General features: G+C 47.3%; 1 protein-coding gene across 1 annotated transcript in view; it reads right to left on the bottom strand.

Annotated features, from left to right (window-relative positions):
* MYO5B (myosin VB) overlaps positions 1-19380 on the bottom strand; it is a 284644-nt gene extending 265264 nt beyond the window's left edge. Inside the window, exon 1 of the mRNA XM_087819084.1 lies at positions 19287-19380. Within this exon, the coding sequence (XP_087675210.1) occupies positions 19287-19313 (27 nt within the window). The 5' untranslated portion in view covers positions 19314-19380. The remainder of the gene's footprint in view (positions 1-19286) is intronic.
* Between the last annotated feature and the right edge of the window lie 6438 nt (positions 19381-25818).

A 25818-nucleotide genomic window follows, 5' to 3' on the forward strand; every position in this document is an offset into this window, starting at 1 on the left:
GGAAAACACACCCGCAGCAAGTACTCAGGAGACGTCCCCCCACTCCGGTCAGCCCATGTTCCTCATTGGGCACACCACCAAGCTGCCTCAGAGTAAGTGCGAATATGTCACTTAACAGTTCATGTCAGCTCCTGCTTTATCTTCCCTGCCCCAGAGGGCTCTTGTGAACATGAAAAATGACAACTAAATGGAAGCACAACTTGTAAAGCATACAGTGTACGTATATAAAAACAGAAGACACTGCTTTAAGAATGAAGAGCTGATACCTTCTGCCCTGTCCAACATGGCTCAGCGATTAGAGCACCAGCCTGCACACCAGAGGGTCGAGGGTTTGATTCCCAGTCAAGGGCACATACCTGGGTTGCAGGTTTGATCCCTGCCCCCACCTCCACCCCACTCTCCTCTCCCCCACTACCCCTTACCCCCTCCCTTCCAAGCTCTAGAAAGCAACAGGAAAAATATGCTCACTTCTCAGGTGAGGATTAATTTTAAAAAGAGCTGATATTTTCTGACGGGGGGGAAAAAAGAAGCTAACCCACTGTGGGTTTCTTCAAGGCTACTTCTCCCTTCCAAACTGGCCAAAATTAGGGATTGGGGCAGGGCAATAACTCACTCTTAGACATCTATGAACAGGCATGGAGATGAAAACAACTTATTTCTCTCATCTGATTGTACAAATGCCACACAGAGGGTGCTAGTGATTTGCCTGACGCAGACAGGCTGCAACTTCAGACGGGGTCTGACCTCAGTGGCCAGGCCCTGCACCTCGAAGGACACACTCGTGCCAGGGCTCCTATCAAGTGACAAGCAGAGAGATGGCGAGGCAGGGGAGTTAGAGGACAGCCAGCATGACAAGACATTGCACCTCTTGGATCTATCACTAATTGATGCTTAAGCTGAAGCTAAATCATCAGCTCCCAGGGTGTTAGAGGGAACTGAAATCTAAAAGAAGGCAAATCAGGTCCTAGCCAGCCCCTCAGGGGATCTGATCCCACCTCATGACAGCGGCCTTTGTTCTGAGCAGAGCAGCTCTGTGCAGGGGAGCCCACTGAGTGCCAGCCCAGCCAGGTGGCAGAGCCGGCCTACCTTTTTACTTCATGCCCCTCCTCCACCTTGAGGGCCCTTCCTCTCTAATCTCCTTCATTCCAATTCCTCTCCTGTCTGCACCCAAACTTGCAACCTATCTATGGCTTCATCCCATAAGAAAGGTAACCGATGGTCCTTTCACCATGAAATAACCACAGCCAAAACATGGGACTAGAGAGTTTTAAACTATTTTGTACTGAAACAATAAAGCTTTGTAATTCCCATTCTTAGAAAAAATTCAAGTGAGTTGGAAGGCTGTTTCTCCAAGAGAAACAAAAACTATGAACCACAGCCCTGGCTGCTTTGGCTCAATGGTTAGAGCGTCGACCCATGGACTGAAGGGTTCTGGGTTCAATTCCAGCCAAGGGCACTTACCTTGGTTGTAGGCTCATCCCGGGCCCTGGTCAGGGTGCATGCAGGGGGCAACCAATCAATGCGTCTCCCTCCCTCCCTCTCTCTATTCCACACTCTCTAAAAAGCAATGGAAAAAATATTTTCTGTTGAGGATTAAAAAAACAAAAGCCAAAAACTATGCACCACTTTCTTTAGGTTTACTTTTATAGATAAGTAGAAGCTCAAGAAAAAAATGGTTTGCTCTTCCTTCTTTTACTGTTTATTTGAAATAATTCCTTTTCACCTTAATTTTATATTTTTCTTTCCCAACAGTCATTTGTTGCCACCTTTGAGGTGGGAAAGAAGTTTCAAGGTCGTAGGGGTCAAACTCCCATGCTAAGGCACTTCCCTACAGCATCCCTGCTGGATGGTGCCCACCTGCTCAGACACCTGCAAAGATGAAGCCCTCACTTCTGCACAAGGCAGCCCAGTCCACCACCTGGGGGTCTGACTGGCCAGGTGCTCCTGCACCCCAAGGTAAATCTACCTCCTGCAATATGTACCCATCGTGGATGACTCTGAGCTTTGGAAGAACTCAGAGACAGGAATTCCAAGTGACCATCCTGCAGAAATTTCAGGATCATATCTCCTTTTCTCCAGACTTTACGTCCTGGGTCCCCCAGCTGTTCCTCATATGCGAGTATCCCCTTAAATGTCAACATCAGAACATAGTTGAGTCACATCTTGGGAGGGGTGGGGGTTCTATTCTAACACCAGTAATAACACAAAAGTCATGTAGCACCAAAATTCTCCTTGAAAATCCTTTCTGTTGTCCATCAGTGATGCTCTCCCTTTGAGAGGCTCTGAACTGCCTAAGGAATGGGTTCCCTCCTTCCATCTCATCTTCGCCCCAGGGCACAGTCTCTAAAGCAAGGTAAATGATTTTCTTGTTTTTTGGTTGGTTTGTTTCTTGGGGATTGTTTGCTTTTGCCTACTACACATAGCTGCATTCCTGATATTTAAATGCATCCATGAGCCAGCAGGAAGCACCACTGTTACTTAGGTCTCTTCGAAGGCCATCTGTATTCTTTGGGTCAAGTTCAACATCCCCTCCACAGCTGGTCCTCGATCCAGGCCAATACTTTATTATGGCCAAACAAAAAGCCATCACTGAGCACAGTTCACTTGAAGAACTTTGTAAAACTTACATTTTGAAGTCTCACTTTTGCAAATCGTTGTCTTGATAAAAAAGAGGTCATAAGGAGGTTAATGTGATAGCAATCTTACTACAGTAGATAAAATCGATATCACTGTCCTTTTCTAAAGCCTGAAACAATTTAAGCAACTACAATTTTTTTTGCCCAGAAGACAACTGCACACTCTTATGATCATCATTTATCATCCCAGGTGAAAAAATTACTGGCACAGGTTTCTTGCCTGTGTATTTCTGGTTACATCTGAAGTCACCTTAAGTCACCTTAGCGCACCAGCACCAGACAAACCATAGTTAGCATATTCATTTAGGATTTTAAAAAATGCTATTTTAGCTGTAAAAAGAAGAATCTCATACCATTTGGGACAGTATGGAAGGACCTGGAGAATATTATGCTAAGTGAAATAAGCCAGGCAGAGAAAGGCAAACATCACATGATCTTGCTTATATGTGGAATCTAAAGAACTTAATAAACTGATGAACAGAATGGATTCAATGACATGGAAGCATAGATCAGACTGATGAATGTCAGAGGGACGGAGGAGGGCGGGTGGGTGGAGGGAGAAAGATTAACCAAAGAATTTATACGTATATGTGTACAACGGAAAGACACAGACAATGATGTGGAGAGGGACTGGGGAGGGAGGTGGGACAGGGTGGGATGGGTCATTGGGGAGAAAAAGGGACATCTGTAATATTTTAAACAAAAATAAAAAATAAAAAATAATAAATGCTATTTTATAAGCAAGATTATGAACATCGGACTTTGAAAGGACCTGATATGAAACCCGTTTAAAACAATGTCAAAACAGTAAACCTAAAACAATGACATAAATCAAGATCATCCTCATTTTATGGAAACAAGACCATTTTACAAAAACAACAAAAAAACAGTTGCTGCTAAATTAACTTTGTTCTCAAGAATAAGCTACAACAAAGGACTCCACAGTAGGATGAAAGGCATGGCTCAGTGTATGCGGTAGCCCCGCAAAGATCCATGCAAACACTCTTCACATCTTGGGTATTATTGTATTTTTAGGCTCTAAGATGAACTCGTCTTTAAACAGGAAAGGTCAATAAGCTCTTATAACCGCTTGTAAACATTTTATTTGGATTTGTATGTGCTCCCATCTTTGCCCTCCTGTCCAAATGGCATGGGGTTTTCTGGGAATCATCCCTTGATATCACTATGTAATGTTTTCTCCATCTTGAAGGGCTGTGCAAGCAAAGCTTCGGCCCCACCCTGCCCCGTCCAGCCTGTTGCCCCGCGCCCGCTCTCCCACAGGCAGTCTCCAGCCCCCGAGGCTGGAGGAGGAAAGGCAGTTTCCCAGGTGAACCAATGGGGCTCCCATTCTAGTGAGCTCTTGTGGGGAGCTCGGAGCGGGAAACAGCTCTGGAGGCTGGAGGCCCCTGGTGATGTAACTCTGACCTTCCCTCCTCCGCGCTCAAGCAGGAGACAGACGGGCATGTCGAGGGACTGACAGGAGGGAAAGATGAGACGTCCTCCCAAACTACTGTCTTGAGAGCTGCCGGGACAGCCAAAGGACCTCACCAACTCGACGGGGCCACAGCGCACCACTTATCATCCCCTTGGTCAAATGCCTCGCTGACACGCTTCCCCTGGATGGCACTTACCACCCTGGCTATAACTGTGAGCTCCTCAGCAAGCACCACGTCTTACGCACCTTTCATGCCCAGCACTTAGCCTCCATCAAGAAGATTGTCACCTATTTGCGTCTGTTACACAACCCATCAAGACCAGGAGTGGAAGTCACCTCCACTGTGGGTGAGGGCAGTCCTGGCTCACACATCAGCTGAAGATGGAATTCTCAGCATAAAGACAGCTTCAGACTCACCGCAGAGTTCACAGCCCAAACTGGCACGAAGTAGAATCGGTGCTACTTCCCACCTGGGTAACCCTGCTAAAGTGTACCACTAAAAGCTAGCAAACTCTCCCACCTCAGTGCCGTGAATTAGCTCCTAGGCTAGCCACTGTTAGCCACAGTGAGTAAGTATGTGAAAAATTATGATTCTTGCCCTGGCCGGTGTGGCTCAGTAGTTAGAGTGTCGGCCCTCAGGAAGAAGGGTCGTGGGTTCAATTCCCGGTCAAGGGCATCCACCTGGGTTGGGGCTTCAATCCCATGCAGAAGGCAACCAATCAATGTGTCTCTTTCACATCAGTGTTTCTCTCTCTCACTCTGCCTCCTTTCCTTCCTTCCTTCCACGCTCTCTAAAAAAAAAAATCAATGGAAAAAAATATCAAGTAAGGATTAAAAAAAAGGAGTGCGAAAAAAAGAAAAATATATCTATTTTTTTAAATGATGACTTCTTAAGGTGTCCACCTTGCACAGTGACTTAACAGAAAAAACCTGAGATGCATAAGCATAACTCAGCAGGGAAGTGCGACCACTGACCCCCTGGCAAAGCACCAGAAGCCTAAGGCGAGGTTTTCAATCCCAGTGTTAAGGCAAGAGCTGACTTATTTGAATAGGATCAAGTGCAAAACAGCTGTAGCCTAAACTATTTGGCTGCACTTGGCTACGCTGCTTTAGATATAGGCTACTGTTCCAGGGCTGCCGGTGTTATTTACAGCTCCTGACACGTCATTACTCTTTGGCCAGCACTTAGGCAGTTTCTGATTTCTGAGATGGTTCACATTGCGAAGTGAGCACAGTTCAGACTGATACCTTCAGCATCTGTCCCATTCAATAAGAACTCTGCGTGGCTGAGTGTTGTGTAACCCCTGCGGCTCGCTGAGTGGGGTTTGGTTTCACACTGCCAGTCAGATGCAGGGATATTAAACAGTGGGCGATCCCTAGAGCCTTTATTAAGGCTGGATTACAGAAGGTTAAGGAATGTGGGGGGAGGGAGGAAGTGGAAGAAGCAACTGGAGAAAAACGAGAGGACCTAGAACACTTTCAGCAGAGCAGATGGACAAAAACCAAGAAGAAAAAGGTTATTATTGGGTTAGGTGTAATAGGAGATATTAAGGCCCATATCCCAGCATCGTTTTTAGGGTGTGAGAGCAAGTTAGACATGGTAACAAACCATCACCAGAATCCAAGGCAGGAATTGATAATAGTTAAAAAACAGATTAGAAACTCAGGCAGAGGGATGCAAGTACCATAAATAACCAGGATCTAGCAAAGAAGTGAAACCAGGTCCAGCAAAAGCCTCCCAAATCCCACTCAACAGGTGAAATGCAGCATCTACATTTTCACTAGCTCTTGGATCATTCTGATGTACCCCAATGTGGGAAAACCATGGCTCTTGTGCCTGCAACATCCACAGCCTCTGTTGAGGAAAACGCACAGTTCTCAGGGAAGGAGTCATCTTGGGAAGTTCCTTGAGGCCAGGTGGCAAAGCCACCTGGACCAGGTGTATATGCCCAGGAGCAGCCAATCAAGAGGCTGCCCCTCTACCAAAGCTTTAGAGCTTTTCTCATTGTTCCTGGAACAATGGAGAAATCACAGGAACAATGGAGAATGGAGTCTATCTAAACTGGAACTGGAGATATAGAAAGGCTTGGTGAGAAGGCAGGAAACAGCAGAGCCAAGAGTAACTGCATCACGTTGGTGGCCATCAGCATGGGAAGAAATGCATCTCTGCTGTTGAAAGGATAACCTGGTCCCTAAAGTCTCAGAGGCTGTGAGCATCTTTCTGGTCCCCTAGTACTGTGCTGGCCCACTAAGAAAGATTGTTCAGACCAGCCAAGCCTGGTTCCTGAGAGAGCATCCTTAGAATAGAGCCCACATCTTGAAATGCCCTTGCAACCAAAATAGCCAAGTACACCAAGTGCCAGGAGGGGCTAAAGATAGACATGGGCAGCCATTAGTGGTGTCAAGGTGGGATGCTCTTCTCATTACAAAGTGGGGGTAGCCCCACAATTGTAAGCTACAGGACAGTTAGGTCTGAAGCTCTAAGGATGACGATTTGGGATGATAGGTGAATATGGTTTTTGTTCCTTTCCTCCCCTCAAAAAGGAAAAGCACATGCATAGCCCTGGAGCTTCTCCATGAATGCTGGTGCTTTGCTAGGTATAAGAGCCAATCCAAGGCTGCCGCCCACATACAGAAGCTGCAGCCGCTGAATCAGCACCCGGAGCACTTTTCCCAGCCCTTCAGGCTCTCACCCCCACGCTGCCCGAGACTGGCCAGTGGCTTCCCCAAGGACAAGACCTTCTCCCAGCAACAAGATTAGCAGCAACAGTACAGCTCACAAGTTCTCCTTTTATCTCAACAGCAAGCCCAAGGGTTATACTAAGCTTCTTATCCCTATTCTGCAGATAACCGAAGCCTACAGGTTAAGCGGTTACCTAAGGTCACATGGCTGACCAAAGGGGAAACCAGCACTCACAACCCAGGTCTATCCAGTCTAACGGTTATGCTTTTAACCTCTGTATTCTCCTTGGCCCATTTCCCCCAGAATTGAGTTGGTTTTTAACTGTGGTATCAACGCACAATATAAAATTTACCATCTTAACCATTTTTAAGGGTACAGAGTTCAGGGACATTAAGCACATTCACAGTGTTGTGCAACCACCACCATTCATCTCCAGAACTTTTCATCCTGCAAATCTAAAACTCTACCCATTAAACGACAGTCCCCACAACCACCCTTCTCCTTTCTGTTTCTATGAATTTGACTCCTCTAGGGACCTCACGTATGTGAAATCACACAATATTTGTCCTTTGGTTTATTTTCACTGAGCATAATGTCCTCAAGGTTCATCCATGATGTAGTATGTGTCGGAATTTCTTTATTTTTAAGGCTAAATAACAGCCCAATGCAAGGATAGCCCACATCTTGCTACCCATTCATGCATGAAGGATACTGGGTAGCTTCTACAACTTTTGACTACCGTGAATAAAGTTATTTCACCTTGTCTCATCTTCTATTCAATGGCTAACATTACAGGAGGAAAGAACATACAAAGAGCATCCTTCCACCTGCTTTCAAAAGAGCACTTCAGGAAGTCAGGTGGAATAAACTCTCCATCTGATTAGTCCATCAATAGGTACTTATTAATGCTCTATACTAGTCACAACATTGAGGCAATTTAATTATATACCCATATATAGTGAGACAAATATATGTGTGTATTAATATAATTAAGTGGGACTATAAATCAGTGTTAACTATAAAATTCTGTGAGCCTTTAAGCAAACAGACCGGAACTGCTACATTCAGAAGAGTATGTTCCCAACAGCCCGAAAGGGCTACACTGATTGATCATGGAGAGCACTCGGAGCCTGGCGATAACGCCCCGAGGATGACAGACGGAGGATCCACAAAACTGGGATCAGTACCTGGAAGTAACACTTAGTCTATAATAGAAATGTGTCCATGAATCGCTACCATCCTCAGCCGGCTTAGTTCTTTGAATAACTTTTGGCTATTTCCAGAAAAGAACCTACATTCCAGGCATAGTTCCTGCCACCATACAAAGGAAACAAGGAACACACCATCAGATTTGAAGCTAGTTTCAGAAGAGGTACTGATGAACGCCAGTATCCTCCCCCAGTGCCAAAGAGGCCGTCCTGAAGGGAAAAGCATACATTCAGATGGACAGGATCTATTATGCTCATTATAAAATTAATCACATTTTAAGGGCATTCCCATTATTTTGGTGCACACAGCTTGTTACATAGTTACACACACACATGCCCAGAAACATGACAATTAAAAAGAGCAAGCACTTTGATAGAAAAGAAACAGTTTCCGGCTGAAGAGACATTCATTTTCCTTATTCTACAAATGAACATTAGCACTCATTAGTGAGTACGGGGTAAATTGAGAATGTGATTAAATCTGATGAGATGAGATGAAGCCATTTATCTCCTTTTAAGGTACTAATACCTCCTTAATGCTCTTTCATACAACAAATGGACCACTGAACTGGAAGACCTCAAGGTCAAGAGACTGCCCCGCGGAGATGGGCCCTTCCTCCCTGCCTCGGGTATGGGCTGTGCAGGGAGAAGGTGCCTGCACATTCATTGGCTGAGTCATTAATATAAAAGAGGGTCTGAATCTGAAGATGAAAACGATGAGGAGTATTACTATCATCCCTGCAGGAGAGAGGACAAATCTATTTTCTCTTCCCGGATTCATTGTTGTCTCTTTTGAAACCCACCTGCTTTGTTTGATCTCACGGGAAAGATACAGATCCACATTTGCTGCCACCTAATCACTCGAATATCCATGAGCCCTGATGAGATGGCTGATAGTGATAACACCTTGTGAGTTAACTGGGGAAAAATTAAATGAGCTTATGCTTTTTTTCTTTTTCTTTTTTTATAATCCTCACCAGAAGATATTTTTTCCATTGCTTTTTCAGAGAGTGTGGAAGGGGGAAGGAGAAAGAGAGAGAGGGAGAGAGAGAGAGAGAGAGAGAGAGAGACATCGATGTGAAAGAGACACATCGACTGGCTGCCTCCCGCACATGCCCCAACTGGGGCGAGCGTGCCACCGAGGTGCGTGCCCTTGGCCAGAATCGAACCTGGGACCCTTCAGTCCGCAGGCTGACACTCTAACGACTGAACCAAACTGGTTAGGGCAGGAGCTTACGCTTCTAACATAAATGATAACCTTAGGAAGGTAAGTGCAGAATATACATATGTGTACTCAAAATTATGTGTAAATTTAGGATATTCAAAAGGAAGGTAGTTACAGTAGCTTTCACATCCACAAATGATACCTTGCTGTTATCCCACATTCAAACCTTGTGCTAACCCTTTGGGTACAGAAATAAGAAAGAAAAACATTTAATTATCTCCTGACAGGGGCTCCACATCCCACAGATTTAGGCTAGTGCCAGAGGGAACAGATGGGCCTTCCACCGGGTACTCTAAGCCAAAAGGACAGGCAAAGGTAACATTACAGTAAAGGTAGCTCCTTGATGGAAAAAACGCCTTTCCTCGAAGTGCCACGGCCCGGAAACGGAAGAGCACAGGTGCACTTTCAGCCAACTGAGTGGCATTCACTGAGTTTCTACAGTATGCAAAACTGCCTTGGGAACTGGGAAGGGTAGGAGCATAAGATTCCTAAGAGCAGTTTTGCAAATACAGACGCTCAACCATCGATTGCACACGCACAAAAAGGAAAACGGAGAATCAGAAAGTCTCAAAAGCTTTTTAAAATTTGGCCTTGTAGCTCATCCTATTTTCAGCAGCAGCACCTTTTTTGGAAATTTAAGTAACTGATGAAGCACAGTAATAAAATGAATGCCTGTGCACACACCATGGGTGCTAGCAGACTGCCAACAGCACTGTTTCCACTCCTGCCCCTCTCACCCCCTCCAGGAGCTACTATTCTAGTTTCCTTTTCGCTATTCCCTGGTTTTTCCTTCATACTTTTCTCACATATAAAGCCTTAGGCAATACTGTTTATTTTGCTGATTTTGGAAATTCATAAAAATAGTATCATTCTGTATGTACCGTCCTCCAAAGCACCTTAAATGACACTGGCATCATATAGTCAGGCAGTAGGTTCTGAGCATGCATCATATCATTGGTGGGACTGCACTGGGGTCTGGACAGGCAGCCAGCAAAAATAAGTTGAACCAGAGTCTAAAGTGAATGACCAGGGTACACAAAGTTGATAGTTGGATATAGTACAATTTTCCAGTTCAAATATTTTACCTTTTCATCCTTCCCCACAGATGCACAATATCCAGGTCACAGTACGAGTGAAACTGGCATTCCAGTGTCCAGAGCCTTTTTCTTACAAAGGCTGGTCTCTAAGCCAGGGGACCTGAATTTCTTAGTGCAGAAGAGATTATAAACTGAGTCTTTGAATTCCATACAGAGGCATCTAGATCTTCTCATTAATTTTAGGACTTCATGTCACAATGCATTTGAATTTTATAATGGCAAGAGCTCTCTGGGAAAAATCAGTAACTTTTCATGATGAGCCTCTTCAGAAAAGGAGAGAAAAGCCTACTGGGTCCATGTCACTACTTGAATTGCTCCAAGAAGGGTAATGATTTATAAGCCAGTGAATAAATGTTAAGAGGAACATTATGGGCCATTTACTTGGCGCTCGGATAAATAAACTTGATCACTGCCACAGCAAATTAGCAAGATATTACCAGTGCTCATCTACGCCACGATCCAGACAACTCAAAGAGCTCCTCCTTATGCCGAATGTAAGATGCCCCCTACTTGGAGGGTAGCCATGCTGACAACCTGAGCAAGGATGGTGAGCTCATTTTCCATCAGACACATGCCAGGCCAACAGGCAGTGAGCAGGGCACACCCATAAAGGTGAAGACCTCTCTGACTAAATGGGCTGATGGGCGAGGGCTTCCAGGAATATCATACCTGGTTCTCTGCTCATAGCTTAGAAAGGAACAAGATGTCCACTCGACAGCAAGCATGGTAGGAAAGAGAATGCCCTCACTGTGGGATTTTCAGGGGCAGATGGAGTGTGCCAAGAGCCTGGAAAGCAGGCAGTGCCCTAGGGTGAAAGGATAGATAAACTTAAAATCAAATATTTGTATACTGCTTGAGTTCCATGTACATCTCGTATTACATTTAGCCCTTTTTGAAGATGTGAACCTCTCTGGGGTCCTACATGGCCTCAGGAAAGCCAAAAACAGGTTTTACCTACATTTGGGACACTTTTTTTTTTAAGAGAGAAAAAGGAAGGGGGAGAGTGGGGAGTGAGGGGGAGGGAGGAGGAGGGAGGGGGAAGGAGGGGAGAGGGAGAGGGAGAGGGAGAGGGAGAGGGAAGATAGAAACACTGATGTGACAGAGAAGCATCAATCGGTTGCTTCCCATCGAACCTACAACCTAGGTATGTGCCCTGACCGGGAATAGAAGCCGCAATGTTTTCGGTGTACAGGACGATGCTCCAACCAACTGAGCCACCCAGCTAGGGCAGGGCACATTTAAAGCAGCACTGGAAGGCCAGGGGACAGGACCTCGTGAAGGTAGTAGAGCAGAGAAGTCAACCAGGCCCTTGGCCAGACACCTGGGGGTGAGATCCTACCTCACTACCTGTGAGGATTGCAGCACCATCATAGTGACCAGTGTTTTTCCAATTGTAGAGCTCAGAGAGGTACAAGCTCCAAACTAAGGAAGGAGAAATACATGCTAAGGTGCCTTATTTAAAATATATTTGTATATTTTTCCTGGACATTCTGGTTTCCATGACTATCTCTAAAAATATAATCATTTAATGAAAAATGAAACAAAAAAAATGGCTACGAATGTTTTTTAATACAGGAACTACAAAAAAAACACTACGAATGAAAACATCAAGCACATGCAAAGGTGTTCAACCATCCAATGAAAATCAATTTTAAATAAAAAATAAAACGTTTAGCATAAGTGTAAAGACAGGAACAATGACCAGTCTGCGAGAGGGGTGAGGAGACAGATGGGTTCTATTCTAGAGGCTACTGGTCACGCTGACAAAGACTGTAAATGCATATACCAGCAATTCCACCTCTAGGGGCTTTTCCTAATGAAATAATGAAAAGAGGTTCCCAGGCTCTTTGCAGCATTTTTCACAGTATTTTTGATACTTAATTTAATTTGGAACCAATTAAATGTCCATCAAAATGGGAACAGTTAAAAAACATTATGGTACATCCATGTAATGCCATATCATGCAGCTATTAAAACGGTAAAATTACCTTTATATGCTACAGAAAAAACAAACCAAAGTAGATTAAGTCTAGAGTAATATTACAACATGATTCCATTTATTTTTTAAGTACATGTTGTATCCTGCATAAGTCTAAAGCAGAACTGACCAACAGAAATAAGGCAAACCACATGAAATTTTAAATTTTCTAGTAGCCAGGTTAAAAACAGGTGAATCAAAGGAAAGATTTTAGCCCAAAATAGCCAAGACGGCATCACTGCAACAGTTAATCAATATTTAAAAAGTATGAATGAGGTATTTTACATTCATGTTTGCATTCTGTCTTGGAAGTCTGGTATTTCACATGTCCAGCTCATGCCTGTTGGGGCCAGCCTCATCTCAAGTGCTTGACAGCCACATGTGACCACCTACTGGACAGAGCAGGTCTAGAGACCACACATAAGTGGTTAACAGTAGCTGTTTCTGGGAGGGGGATTACAGAGCCTTTGCCTTCCCTGCATTATATGAATTGTTTCAATAATCAGTTGTATTAACAGAAAAAGGGGGCACATTGTGAAAAATGGTTTTTAATTTCCTTTAAAGCTATAATAGGAGACAGAAAGCACAGCTTAAATTTAAAACTTCTTTTAAACTGCTCTTGTTCCTTCCCCAGGGGGTGGGGGGAGTGGGAACCTTTTTCCCCCATGCCTTAGTTGTCTACTGTTTGGGTAGTTAAGTATTTGCAGCAATTCTTCCCTCTCTCACCAAGTCCCCAACGGCAAATACCCCTGCAAGATGGCAGGGGAGGGTCAGGAGAAAAGAACAGCACCGAGCACCAGGACTGAAGTGGAAACTAGCTGATGAGCAACTGCTAAGCACATAGAGTGTGCCAGACACTGTGCCAGGCAAACACTTTATGCATCTCAGATCACAGTCCTCCAATAACTCTATGATGCAGGTACCATCCCATCCCAATTTTTCAGATAAACAAGGCAAGGCTCAGAAAGTATCTGCTCCAAGGTGTCAGCACTGAGAGCGTTTAACCACAACACCCAGGACGGTCCAACCAAGATCATGACTGCAGAGGCCAGGACTGCCCATACCAAGGTCCTGATCTGATCTTTATTAAAATTGTGCTTTAAGACAGTTGCATTTCCTCATCAGAGAAAAGCAAATGCCATTTTATTTGTAAGAAACCTGGATCCCAACATTTCTCCTTCAAGCTCATTCTCATAGCTTCAAATGTAAATGAGATATTTTCACCCCAAACTTAACATGTCAAAATCAAGCACTATCCTTGCCCCATCCCAACTTTTTTCTGTCCACCCTCAAGTTGGAAACTTCAAGGTCATGTCTGACTCTTCCCCTTGCCTTTCCCATATAACAAAACATTTGTTGACTCTAAAAAGAATACGCATACCTAGCACCCAGATCTTAATTTCTAAATACCATTGTCCAATATAAAAAAATGACAGGCATCACCTTCACCAAGGCATCCAAGTGACTCCATCAGTAATGAAACATTGACATCGTGTGTCTCCTGAGATGGTGCACTGAGAAAGACATTACTTCTGATGTGTTCTTACCAAAAATTTATAACCTCCGTCGAAGCATGAGAAAACATCAGGCAAACCCAAATTAAGGGCCACAACTTACCAATCCTCTTACAGGGCCATGGCCAAGACAAGAAAGATAAAACCTGAGGAACTGTCACCATTTGGAGGAGACTAGGGCGTGATGATGCCAAACACCATGTGGAACCCTAGATGGGACCCTGGCACAGGAAAAGGTCATGAGTGGAAAAACTGGTGAAATTCCAGTAAGACTTGTAGGTAAGTTAATAGGATTTCATGAATATAATTTCCTGGTTTCAATAATTGTATTATGCTTATATGAGGTACTAAAATTAAGGGAGTCTGGAAAAAAACAATGAGAACTCTGTACTATTTTTGCCACTTTTCTGTAAGTCTAAAATTATTTCAAAATAGTTTTAAAATATTACTATGGTTACTACCTGTCCCCCCCAAAAGGTCTAGTTCATCCCTGTCACCATACTTAACCTCTTTCCTACTGTCTCCTGATTGTGACATCTTCCCAGTGTCCACATGTATTCAAATCCTATTCATTCTTCAAGGCCCAGTCACATCCCACTGCCGCTAGAGGAAGTCTTGCCACACTACTGCAGTCCACCTGACCGACGATGCTCCACAATGCCTGTAACTCTGAGTGTGTGGCCCTCCTCTCACATGGGTGATGCTATATTGTTAGTTAATCTTGTATATTTAGGTTTTGTTGCCCAATGACAACGCAAAATGTGTTTGTGGAGACAAGGGTATCAGAGCACACGTTCCATGCACTTAAAATTTCTTAAATGTAGCCCATTTTAAAGTTTTATTTTTAAAATATATTTTTATTGATTTTAGAGACAGAGAAGAAGGGAGAGGGAGAGAGAAAGAAACATTGATCACCTGCCTCCTGCATGCCCCATACTGGGATCGGGCCTGAAACCTGGGCATGTGCCCTGACCAGGATTTGAACTGGTGACCTGGTACATGGGACAACACTCAACCAACTGAGCCACACCAGCCGGGCATGAGCTGCTTTTTAATGTGTTTTCTGGGAACCTACTGAATTACAAAACAGGACAACTACTACTTCAAACCCAAACAGGTTTACCTTGACAATTCTGTATGTATGGTGATAAATACACTATCACATGGGAAAGGCAGTATTTGGACTTCTATAAACAATACAGTTTACAGCTGAACCTTACCACAGAAAATGATAGTATTTTTTTAATCTTGCCAGAATTTAGAATGTCTAGTTAGTTACCACTCTGAGGTGCCTTGGTCCTCTGACAGAAAGAGAATGCCATCTCTGTTGAACAAAATTAAGTGCAATAATATACTTAGATTTCAACCTGACCTGGAGCTGTCAAAAAGCCTTCTGATGGGTGACTATCCTGCAGCTAATGAAATGCAATATTAGGAACACATTAACACAAAAGAAAATGAGAAGAAACTTATAGCTAAAAAGCAAGTTTTTCCAAGAGGCCCAAGTAGGGAGACCTAGTGTCAGCAAATGGCTATAAGAATTTCCAGCAGGACGTGGGGGAAGGAGGGTTCAGGGCACCTAGGGGAAAATCTCCCAAATAAGCACCTACTAAGGCAGAGCACTATACACACTGGAGGCTCCCCAAAGTGTTCAATACAGCCTCTGCTCTCCAGACCTCAGCCTAACTGGGGAGATGTAACACAACAAAAACTATCAACAAGGGGGCAAGGTAATCTTGTTCAGTGCATACAGGTAACAAGCAGGCAGAGAACAGGCCCTGTGAACTGAGTAACAATTTGTACACAAACTTTGAAATTCTGATGGTTACCAGCAGGCCCAAGAAGGGCCCACTGGGTTTGTAGGCTCACCTGAGAAAGGGGGATAGGAAAGGACTGATACTCAGGAGAGACTGGCATTACCTGATACATAAGGGACAGTTAGAGGCCACCAGCCCAAAAGCACAAGAGTTCTACTTTCCAAAGGACTGACCCCAAACTGGAGCCCTTAGTAAAGGCCCTTGTGCTCAAAGCCACCCCTGACATACACAGGGAGTGTCCACCAGTAAAGTAACCTCCCAGCAGCACCCAAAAATCCACTGCTCGGACAGCACCTATCAATTAAAATCCAAGCAGGAAAGGATTATTTAAAGGTAGTGGTTTGAGTCTGGTGATTTCCAGTCACTCTGCTGGTTAGAGTCATGCTGAAAATCATATTACTTGAAAAAGCAATATTTACAATTTCATCCAGAATAACCTTTCTATAGAGAAGATTTGTATTACTCAGCCTGAGGGAGAGGTTATGTATTTTATACTTTAAAAATTAGACTATTTTCTGCAATTATCATAATTAAATCATACTCACCATGCTTACACATGTTTGAGCGTCTTCCCGGGACCTGAACAAATCAAATTAGCCCATACTATCTTTTCCTGTGGGTTGGAAACAAAGTACTAACACTTGCAACATACATGCTGCTTGCATTGAAAGCCCCATCGCCAACTCCACCTTTCTGCAAGAGTGGATGAGGCTGACTCACTTGGACGTCACTCTCAAGGTGTGTGGCATGCACTCTGATTTTCTTTTCCCACCCAGGAAAAAACGCAATACAAAGAAAGCTATTTCTAAAGGGCAAGGTGTTGGGTCTTCCAAAACAGGAGTGCCTTTGTTAATGGGAAGTACCCTTTGCCAATGACTAAAATCAACTCCAAAAGATATATTCATAACACACATGAGCTGCCAGTTGAAGACAGCTGATTAGCCAAGAGCAAGAAAATAGCGACTTGGAGGGAGGGAAAAGGAAAATGTCTTTTCTTGGATAAGTAGAAATAGGCTAATATATTAAGTCTTTACCTGGAACTATTTATACTTACAGCTAATTTATACACTGAAATAAGTGTTTCATTCCAATAACAACATATGTCTCATTCCAATAATATCTTCCAACTGTGTCACTAATGCAACAGGTATAATCAATAAAGGGCCTTAAAATTTCCATCCCACTTATAAATGCTGTTGATATAACGGGTAATTATTTCCATCATGCATAATACACTGAAGTACGTGCCTGGATCCAGCGTTCACCATGTTAGAAAAGCCTACGAGCAGGTTAAAAATAAAAGGAAACACTGGCTATTTTGATAATACACTAAAATGAGCAAACCATCTCCCCAGAAACAAAGTGAATCAGAGCAGCAGGCACAGTTTCTCTGTATGCTCTATGATTCATACGCATCCTGAGAATCCAGCCTAGCAAGTGAGATGATAGTGGTTAGAAAACAATGCATCTGCTTCCCACAGTAAAGCCTAAGTGTTTCACTGTACCAGGAAGAAAAGCAACTGCCCAAAAGACAATCTGGACGCTAATGCATTGGCCGTAGGACAAAATCATTTTTAGATTTACAAATCTGAAATTGAGAAAGAACTAGAAACCCATTAACAGAGCAAGGCACAGTCCCTGAGAGCCCTAGGGAGAAATTCTAATAACGATTTTTGGGTTATGTCAAACCCTCACACAAAATGAAGCCACTTTTTTTTTTTTAAGTGTCTGGTGTGTCCTCCCAAGACCGTTTCCTGGTGAAACAGTTCTGTCCATCTCCTTAAGCCCACGATAGTACACCAGAAGTTCAGCTCAGACGCCCACTAATTCATCACTCCTAAGTTAGCATGCAATATACTCATTTCTAACTAAAACTTAAATTGAGTGTTTTCCTCAGGAAGCAATCCAATATTCTTATTTTTCAAAATCAAGGCTCCAAAAGCTAAGGGCTTATTCAACTGTTCGTTAGCTTCCTATAATGCAGCAATTATTATTTTGTTATTCCCTGATAAAAGGACTTCATGATACCCTGCAAGTAAATTCCCTTGTGTCCCTCATATTACTTGAGAGTACAGGTGGTACTTTCGTGCACTTCGGGGTAACAAAGCTCAGCGCTTTACACTCCAGGGCAGATCTCCCCCTGCATCCCGAGTTTCCAGCTTCCAGTCCAAGTTCCTGATATCGGGCCTCAAGGAAAGAACTGAAAGCCTGAGCTCTGAGAGCTCCTCCCACAGGCAAGGGGGTGGGTGCTTTTCCACGGCCAGAAGTGCCAGAGATTTCAGCCCCTGGCTGGAACCCCACACGCCCCCCTCCCCCAGAAGCTCCCTCCCATAGTGGTCACTGTTGGGGGGGGGGTGTCCGAGGCTGCTGCGACCCCACCCCACACAGCTTACACGCTCTGTGGTCACCTCGTGCCATCCCAGTCCGGCCTTGTCCACCTCCAGGAAGGAGGAATTCGAAAGTGCGCCGAGAGAGAAGCCAGCCCACCCAGCAGGAGGTCTCGCCCCCGCGCAGCGCAGCTGCAAGAACCCGCCAGGTGGAGGCGCGGACATGGCTCGTCCTCGGCGCCTCGACCTGGCGGCCAGGCCGGGATCCTGGGAATCGCCCCCCGCCCCACCCCACCCCCACCCTCTCTCTGCACCGAGACGTGCGCGTAAGACACAGTCAGACGTGTCCCGCCACTGAGCAGGCGAGGCGCCCGGACATCCGAAACTTATTTAAGAGTGGGGGGCAGGAGCCTTTCAGTGCATGCCCCCAGGGCCAAGGTGAAATCCAATGGGGTCCGAGGGGCCCCGGCTGCTGCGCGGCGGGCTCTCGGGGAGGCGGCGGCTGGTCCCTAACTTCAACCCCAGGCACTGCCGGGGAGAAGGGCGTGTCCGCCCCTCCGCACCTGCTCCCCACCACGGATGGAGCCCGGCACGTCCCCCCACCCTGCAGGCATCCAGGCATCCTGGAACCCCCCCTCCAGCTCCGGCTCAGCGTTACTCTGACCCCCTCCCCGCCGTGGCTGAAGCCCTCCAGATGCCCACCCCGAGGCGCCGCCCCAGGGTGCGCTCCCTGGAGAATTAGGGACGCGCTCCCCACACCTCCAGATCCTTGGAGCGCCCGAGCTCTCCCCAGGGCTCAGCAACACCCCGCCCCCAGCCGCCGGCCTCTGACACCAGCTTGGGACCCCTTCTCTCTCCACCCCCAACTGGAGGCACCCCTCCAAGTTCAGAGATCCCCCTCATTGGTATGTGGGAAGAAAGGGAGCCTTAGAAAACCTAAGAGGTCGCCCTTGGGAGCTCCCACTGCAGAGCACCTGGGGTGGGGTCCTGACCGAGACCGACGACACCGAGGGGGGCTGTCCCGCTCCCAGCTCGGAGCTGGCAGGGACGCCCCCACGGTTCGGGGAACTCCGCCGGAGCGGAGCCCGGGCGCGGCAAGCGACGGCCTGGCGTCGGGGAGGGGGCGACAGTCCCGGCCAGGGACAGAGCCGCGGCCGGTCAGTGCGGGGCGCTCACGGAGCAGCAAACTTTCTCCGCCACCCGAAGTTAAAGGCGCCGAGGAGACGGCGAGGCGGCGGCTGAGAGAGGTCTCCGGCCACCCCCCGACCCCCGTTGCGGCGGGAGAAGGCTCCCGAGGGCAGCGGTGGGCAGGGGCGCGCCGCCCGCACCTGTGCCCGCCCGGCCGGGGCGCGCGGCCCGCACTCACCTGGCTGTAGAGCTCGCTGACCGACATGACCCCGCGGGCCGGGCCGAGCGCGGGGCGCCGTGCCCCGCGGACGGCCCTCGTCCGTGCCCCGGCGGAGGCGGGTCCGCGCCACTCGCTGCCCCGCGGCGCTCAGTCCGCGGCCCGCCCGCCTGGCGCCATCTTCCCGGGCTGCCGAGAGTTTGGAGCTCCCCGTGCCTCTCCTCCACCTGCCGCCGCTCTCTCCCGGCCCGCGCGACCTTTACTCCCGGGCGACAGCGTCGCGGCGGCCGGGCCGGAGTTGCTCGCGCGGGGGAGGAGGCAGCGCCGCGCCGCGCCCCGCTCAGGTATTGGAGGCGGTGCGAGCGCGGGAGGGCGGAGGCGGGCGCGCGTCGGGGCCGCGGCCAGGGCCGGAGCGCTGCCGCCGCCGGGGCGCCCTGCGGGGCCGGGCTGGACGCGCCCTCCCGCGCGGGGTCTCCGCGGGGTCCTCCGGGCCCGGGGCGGGCGGGCGCCGGCCGCCCCCTGCTGGACGCGGGGCGTACGCGGGACAGGTGCGCGCCGGTGCCGCACCTGCAGCCCCCTCTCCGGGTGCGCGCCGGCTGTGCCTGGGGGGCTGGGCGGGGACGCGGTGCAGACGGGAAAAGGGAGAGAAGTAACCGGAGAGGGGCAAAGAGGAATAGAAAGGGAGGTGCGTACAGCTGAAAGGCGCCATGCACCCCCCTCTGGCCTTGACGGAGCTGCGGCCAGTGTTTTCATTATTAAGATTCAGTTAACTGGATTGTTGTTAAGGTGGCTTCACTATGCCAGAGGTGGTCTCCGCCAAGCTGAACTCCCTGCGCTGAAATCCTGATCAGAAAGGTGGGGACTGTGTACCCCTTCCACTTTGTTCGCCGTCGTCCTGCCCCCCCCCCCCCCCCCGCAGCTTTCAACTAGGCCCCCAACCCCCGCTCAGAGGAGTGTTTGCTTTTCTGGAAAGTCGCACATTTTCTCTCCTCTCCCCAAACAGCTCTCAGTCTCTCTCCCGCTCCCTACCTCATTTAGTTTGTCTCCTCTGCCAGTGGCACCTGGCTGCCTATGGCAGCTTCACTCCCTCTTCTACTTCAGCAAAAAGCAGACATTTCAGCCAGAAGGGAAGATAATTGGCAGGAGTCCGTGGAGAAAGAGCAGGAGATGTAGGAGAGGTGGCCCTGGCCCTCTGAAGGTGGCATTTGTACCTGAATGAGGGACAGCCTCCGAAGGTGGTTCTCAGCCAGAGGACCCATCTGCACCAGCAGGAGCAGTTGTTCTGGAGCCCCGCACCCTGGAAGGATTTTTATACTCACCCTATTTAAGACTTTCCCACCTGGAGCGCAGGATCCCCATTTCATTCACCTGGGGAGCTTTAACGGCCCTAAGGAAGCCCTCCACCTTCAGGAATTCTGATATACTGGCCAAGAGTGGACCTGAGCATCTGAATTTTTTAAGCTCCCCTATAATTTTAAAGGATTGTATTTCTAGGGTGGACAAATGCAGTGACCAAATGCAGTTCTCCGTTCCTGCTAAACTTTTTGAAGTAATAGCTTGCACCAGCTGGTTGGTCTCACTCACGCCCAGGCCCTCCATAATTCACTGGCTCTCAACACTTTCTACATGTGGGAATCACTTTTACTAAAACAGATGCCTGGCTCCCACTCCCAGAAATTCTGTCTGGGATGCTGCCTGGGCAAAGGGATTCTTAAGAGCTGTGAAGTGGTTCTGATGACAGCCAAGGTTAAGAGCCCCTGCTTTAATTCCTTCCTTGGCGGTTTCTCTCAACCCCACCCTACTGAAATTGCCCTCTCCCCCGACATTAAACCACCTCCTCTGCTTTTCTCCCTTTTTCTAAGCCTCTCTAACCACACCTTGTCCAAGTCACTTTCCAGCTCTGCTTTCTGCTCCCGGTTCCTGAATAAAACGGTGGCCCATTTCCCAGACCTCGTCTTTCTCCTCATACACACCCCCTCTTTCACCGCTTACCACAAATCCAATTCTAACCTTAATTCGGACCCACCTTTGCACCTGCCAGACGGTCAGTGCTAGCAATCCCATTGGGGCCTCTGGCCAACCTGAAACTCATTCACTCCCATCCTTTCTCCCCACCCCCAACTCAGTTCCAACTTTCTGGCTTCCATCGGACCTGGTGTCAATGAAAAGCTGAATTCATGCTGGTTAAACTGAACCTCATCCCTACGGAGAATACTAGTCCTGGCCAGAACTTTGTGAATTTCTAATCCCACAATCAAATACGCTGTTTTCCTCCTTTGAATAATAATAAAAAACATTTTAAAACTTACTTGGGCCCGGCTGGGCGTGGCTCAACAGTTGAGCATCGACCTAGGATCCAGGCGATGGGGTTCGATTCCCGGTCAGGGCACATGCCTGGGGTTGCGGGCTCTATCCCCAGTCAGGGGCGTGCAGGAGGCAACCGATCAATGACTCTCTCATCATTGATGTTTCTCTCTCTCTCTCTTTCTCCTTTCCTCTCTCTGAAATCAATAAAGATTTTTTTTTTTTAAAAAGCTTACTTGGTGCCAAGGAAACTTGCCAAGTGTTTTACTCCTGTGATCTTGTCTGAGCCTCAGAGCAGCCCTACTCAGGACGTTCGGACTGAGGAATGGTGAGGGCTGGGGTACCCAACAAGGGAGACAGGAATGTCATAACTGTTTTTTAAAGTATTTGAAAATCTGTCATGTGAAAGAGAGATTAGGCTGGTTCTGCTGAATGGAAGCCAGACCCAGACCACGGGGAGGAAGTTTCAGGGTGATAGACATTGGACAACCATGAGAGAAAATACAAATTCTAATAAGAAAAACTGGTCAAGGGAGGAGCAGGCATCCCATGAGAAGGGAGCTTGTTGTTCCTGGAGGAGTCAAACAGAGGCTGGATCATCACTATCAAGGATGGTGCAGATTCTACCCCTGGGTGGGAGGGTAGGATGTACCCCCGCAGGGTGTCAGGGGTTGTGCCCTGGTGGCTGCCCTCCATACCCCTGGCTCATGACACCAAAGCAAATTTAGAGCTGTTGTAACCAATGTTGTACGGTAACCTCAGAGAACAAAACCCCCATCTCAAAGCTTGCTCCCTGGAAAGGTTTGCTCTTAGTTCTTTACAACTCAGTGCGACTGTAAGTCCTGTGTTCCCTTTACTTTAGAAGGGTTTCATTGAAAGCTTGACTTTAATCCTAAATGGAAGGAAAGGCTTTGGTTCCTACTGGGCCTTCCGACTCTGCTGCAAAAGGACTGGATTCTTTCCTGGGAGGAGAAGAAGAGGGGTGGAGTTTATATGCTTTCCCAGAGCCTCCAAAATCTCTGTCCACAGAAGCTGTTCACAAGGCCAAGGGCTGTTGTGTAAGTAACTGCAATGACAAGTCTATTGGGGAGGAGAAAAATTAGGTGGCATGGGTCGGCGTAAATGCAGCCGTAACAGTCTGCATGCCCACAGCCCGCACATGCCCACTACATTAACTCTTAGCCTCCAGTCCTCCCATAACCGGGCTCCTCATTCTCACTTGCTCTCAGGTAATCGGCTGCAGGATCCCTTTCCAGAGGATGGCTGGAGCCACAGTCTAGTTTATCCGAAGCATCTTGTGCCCTCTTCTGGACACTTTTCCCAACTGCTAGTTTTATTTTTGCTTTTTCTATCATTTTCAATATTTCATCATTCCCTGATCTTTCAAAGAGGTCAGTGTCCAACTGTCTCATTTTACAAATGAGAAAACTGAGGCTCAGAGAGGGGGCAGGACCTGCCCAAAGCCTCGGAGCTGCTTGGTGGCCAAGCTGCACTTGGCCTGAACATTTCCGGGAAGAACTAGGTTGTTGATTATGGTTCACAGGCCCTGCTTGAGTAGCAGAGAATCTCACTCACAATCTCTCCCCACCCAGCTTGCTCAAAAAGTGTACCCTTCACCCCATACCACCTGTTAATAAATAAAAATTGAACCATTGAACCAAGGTCTTGCTGTGGGGTCCAAGTTTCTACCTGATTCCAGGTGAGACTTCCTTGTGTCCTGAGATAAAGTGAGAGAGAATCAGAGCCAGAGGTTGGCCTAAGGATGGATCTCAGAGTTGCATTAATTAAATAACCCTGTAAATTAATAAAACCTGCCTGGGACATGCTTTCTGTTTCCAGATCCTTCCCATCCTTTAAAAAGATGATTCTCAGTCTTGGCTACACATTGGAATCACCTGGGAATCACTCCAAAAAGACTGATCCATGTGTCTCCTCCTAGAAGCTCCAATTTAATTGTTCTGGGGTGTGGTCTTTAAACACTTCCCAGTAATCCTAAAGCAGAGCCAAGATCGAGAACCTCTGCTTTAGGCCAACCCCATGTTCCACCTTCTCCATGAAGCCTTCTTTCACTACGTGGATCTATGACAATGCTGCAGCATGGCTAGTCCTATGCAAGTCCACGCTGTCAGCTGGCTCTTCTCCAGGGCCATCCATTAGTAACTGCCTGCTGGCACCTCCGATAATATTTGCATCTTCAGCCTCAACAGCTTTGGAGTGTGGGGAGGCATATCATTTAGGATTTTACTTAAAGTTCATGATCTCCTTCTATTTCAACATATGTTACTCCATAAATTGGGCTGTGAAATTCTCACATATGTAAGTCATCTTTTGACTCAAGCATCTTGTCCTTCCTGCTCAAGCTGGTCTTAAAGTTTAGTCCACCAGCGGTCAGAGTAGTAACTGTCCAGTTCCTGGCTCCCCGCTCCTCATACTTCTGCGCCACCCATAGGCAGGCTCAGCCTCGGAGCTGCAACCAGCTTTAAGCCCACATCTCATAACTTTGTCCCATTCTTTGCAGCATTCCCTCCCAGATGCTTGGGCCTGCCTCTCTCTACCTTGCTTCCACATTCCCGATGCTCTAATTACTCACCTGTCAGGATTCCTGTGACCCACTGTTGGGATCCTCCCAGACTTCCTGTTGCCCCCTGGGGGATCTGCTTGGCTTTTGGGTCAGCGATTCTTAATCAGTGTCCCATGGCACACTGAGGCAGCACTGTGAACCGTCACTATTGGGCCACCAAATTCTGATAACAACATAAAATTATTTTTTGTTCCCACTGAAGATACACACTTCTATGAACAGTATGCTGTTTGCTCTGACTGAGAGGTAAGAAATGAGGTAGAGTGTTGCTGGCACGTTCCAGGCTGGGAGTGTGGACAGTGCAATCGAGACCTCTACCGTGGACAGGACATCAAGTGCAGAGTGCTGGCCTGCGTGCTTTTACAGACCCCAGGAGACACTGTGCTGCTGCAGTAATGACCTTGGTGTGACCATCACGGGCTTGTCTAGTTTTGTGTCTTTTGATCCTTTCAGACGTGCCAGCAAATATTCTACTATTTCCAGTGTGGCTTGAAACATACACTCTTTCTTTATAACAAAAAAGTTGAAGAAACCAGCAGAGGTCAGGTTCATCCTCTCGTAACTGAGCCTGGAGCATGGAGGGGGATATTGCTGGCTGCTTGGCAATTAGGAGCAGAAATCGAAATGCACACTCCCTTTGATCCAGGGACTCCCCTGTAGGGACTGACTTTCCTGATGTACTCATGAGTTTATTCATTGCAGCGTGATTTGAAATAACAGAAGACTGGAATCCATCTGAATGTCCATCCACAGGAGTCTCTTGGCGGCACGAAGCCCTGAGGAGGTTTGTCCCTGGAGCCAGCCCTCCAAACCTGAGGGACAGCAGTCTCCGAAATTAGTTTGCCAGAACACTTTCAGGTGAAGGTAGGGCATTGTGCACATGGGACTGAGGACAGGTGAGTTTGGGGTCAGAAAAGACAATACTGTACTGGCTTATAGATGTGGGGACGGTGGACAGCTATGTGTCCTTGTGGAAGAAAAAGGCATGAGCGATGTGTCCCAGGAGTGGGGTTATAAAGTAGGGGGCCTGCCCATGGGGTGCTGAGCTGAGACAAGAGCTGAATGTCATCAGGGGGCGGGGGGATCTGAAGGCAGACGTGGGAACTGCCAGAGAGAAAACTTGCATTTTTTATTTTTTACTTTGTAATCCGGGTGGCTTGGGTAACTCCTCTTGCAGGAAACGTAACTTCCCTGCTAAGTAATGGAAGAATCTCCCAGCTTCCTGACAGTGGGTGCCTGCCTTTAGCGCATTGTTGGGAAAGCACATTCAATCTGAGTGATTTCCTCCCGAGCATTTTTGCTGCACATCAGTTTCTCCGGTTCTTGGACTTTGATTTGCAGCATTTACGGTGAAATGATTTGTTGTTTGGTATAATTACCCTAAATCCTGATCTGGCTCTATTTTCCCCACCCCAGTTTTCTACAAATCACAGAGCTGCCTCCAGCTTCTCTCCCCTGTCAGGTGCCAGACCTGGCTGCCTCCTGGGCTGCAGCGAAACTCTGCAGTCAGCCCTTTGGAAAAAGAGCTTGAGTGGCCACGGCTGGTTCCTGAAAGACGGGGCCTGCAGAGGGGAGCAATGTGCCTGTTTCCAATGCAGGGAGAGGCATACATCCCTATGCACAGCAAGGCTTTAGAGTTTCACCATGATTAGTAACATGCTAAGTACA

This window comes from Miniopterus natalensis, chromosome 7, assembly GCF_054644295.1.
Source record: "Miniopterus natalensis isolate mMinNat1 chromosome 7, mMinNat1.hap1, whole genome shotgun sequence".
In the NCBI taxonomy this organism is placed as follows: domain Eukaryota; kingdom Metazoa; phylum Chordata; class Mammalia; order Chiroptera; family Miniopteridae; genus Miniopterus; species Miniopterus natalensis.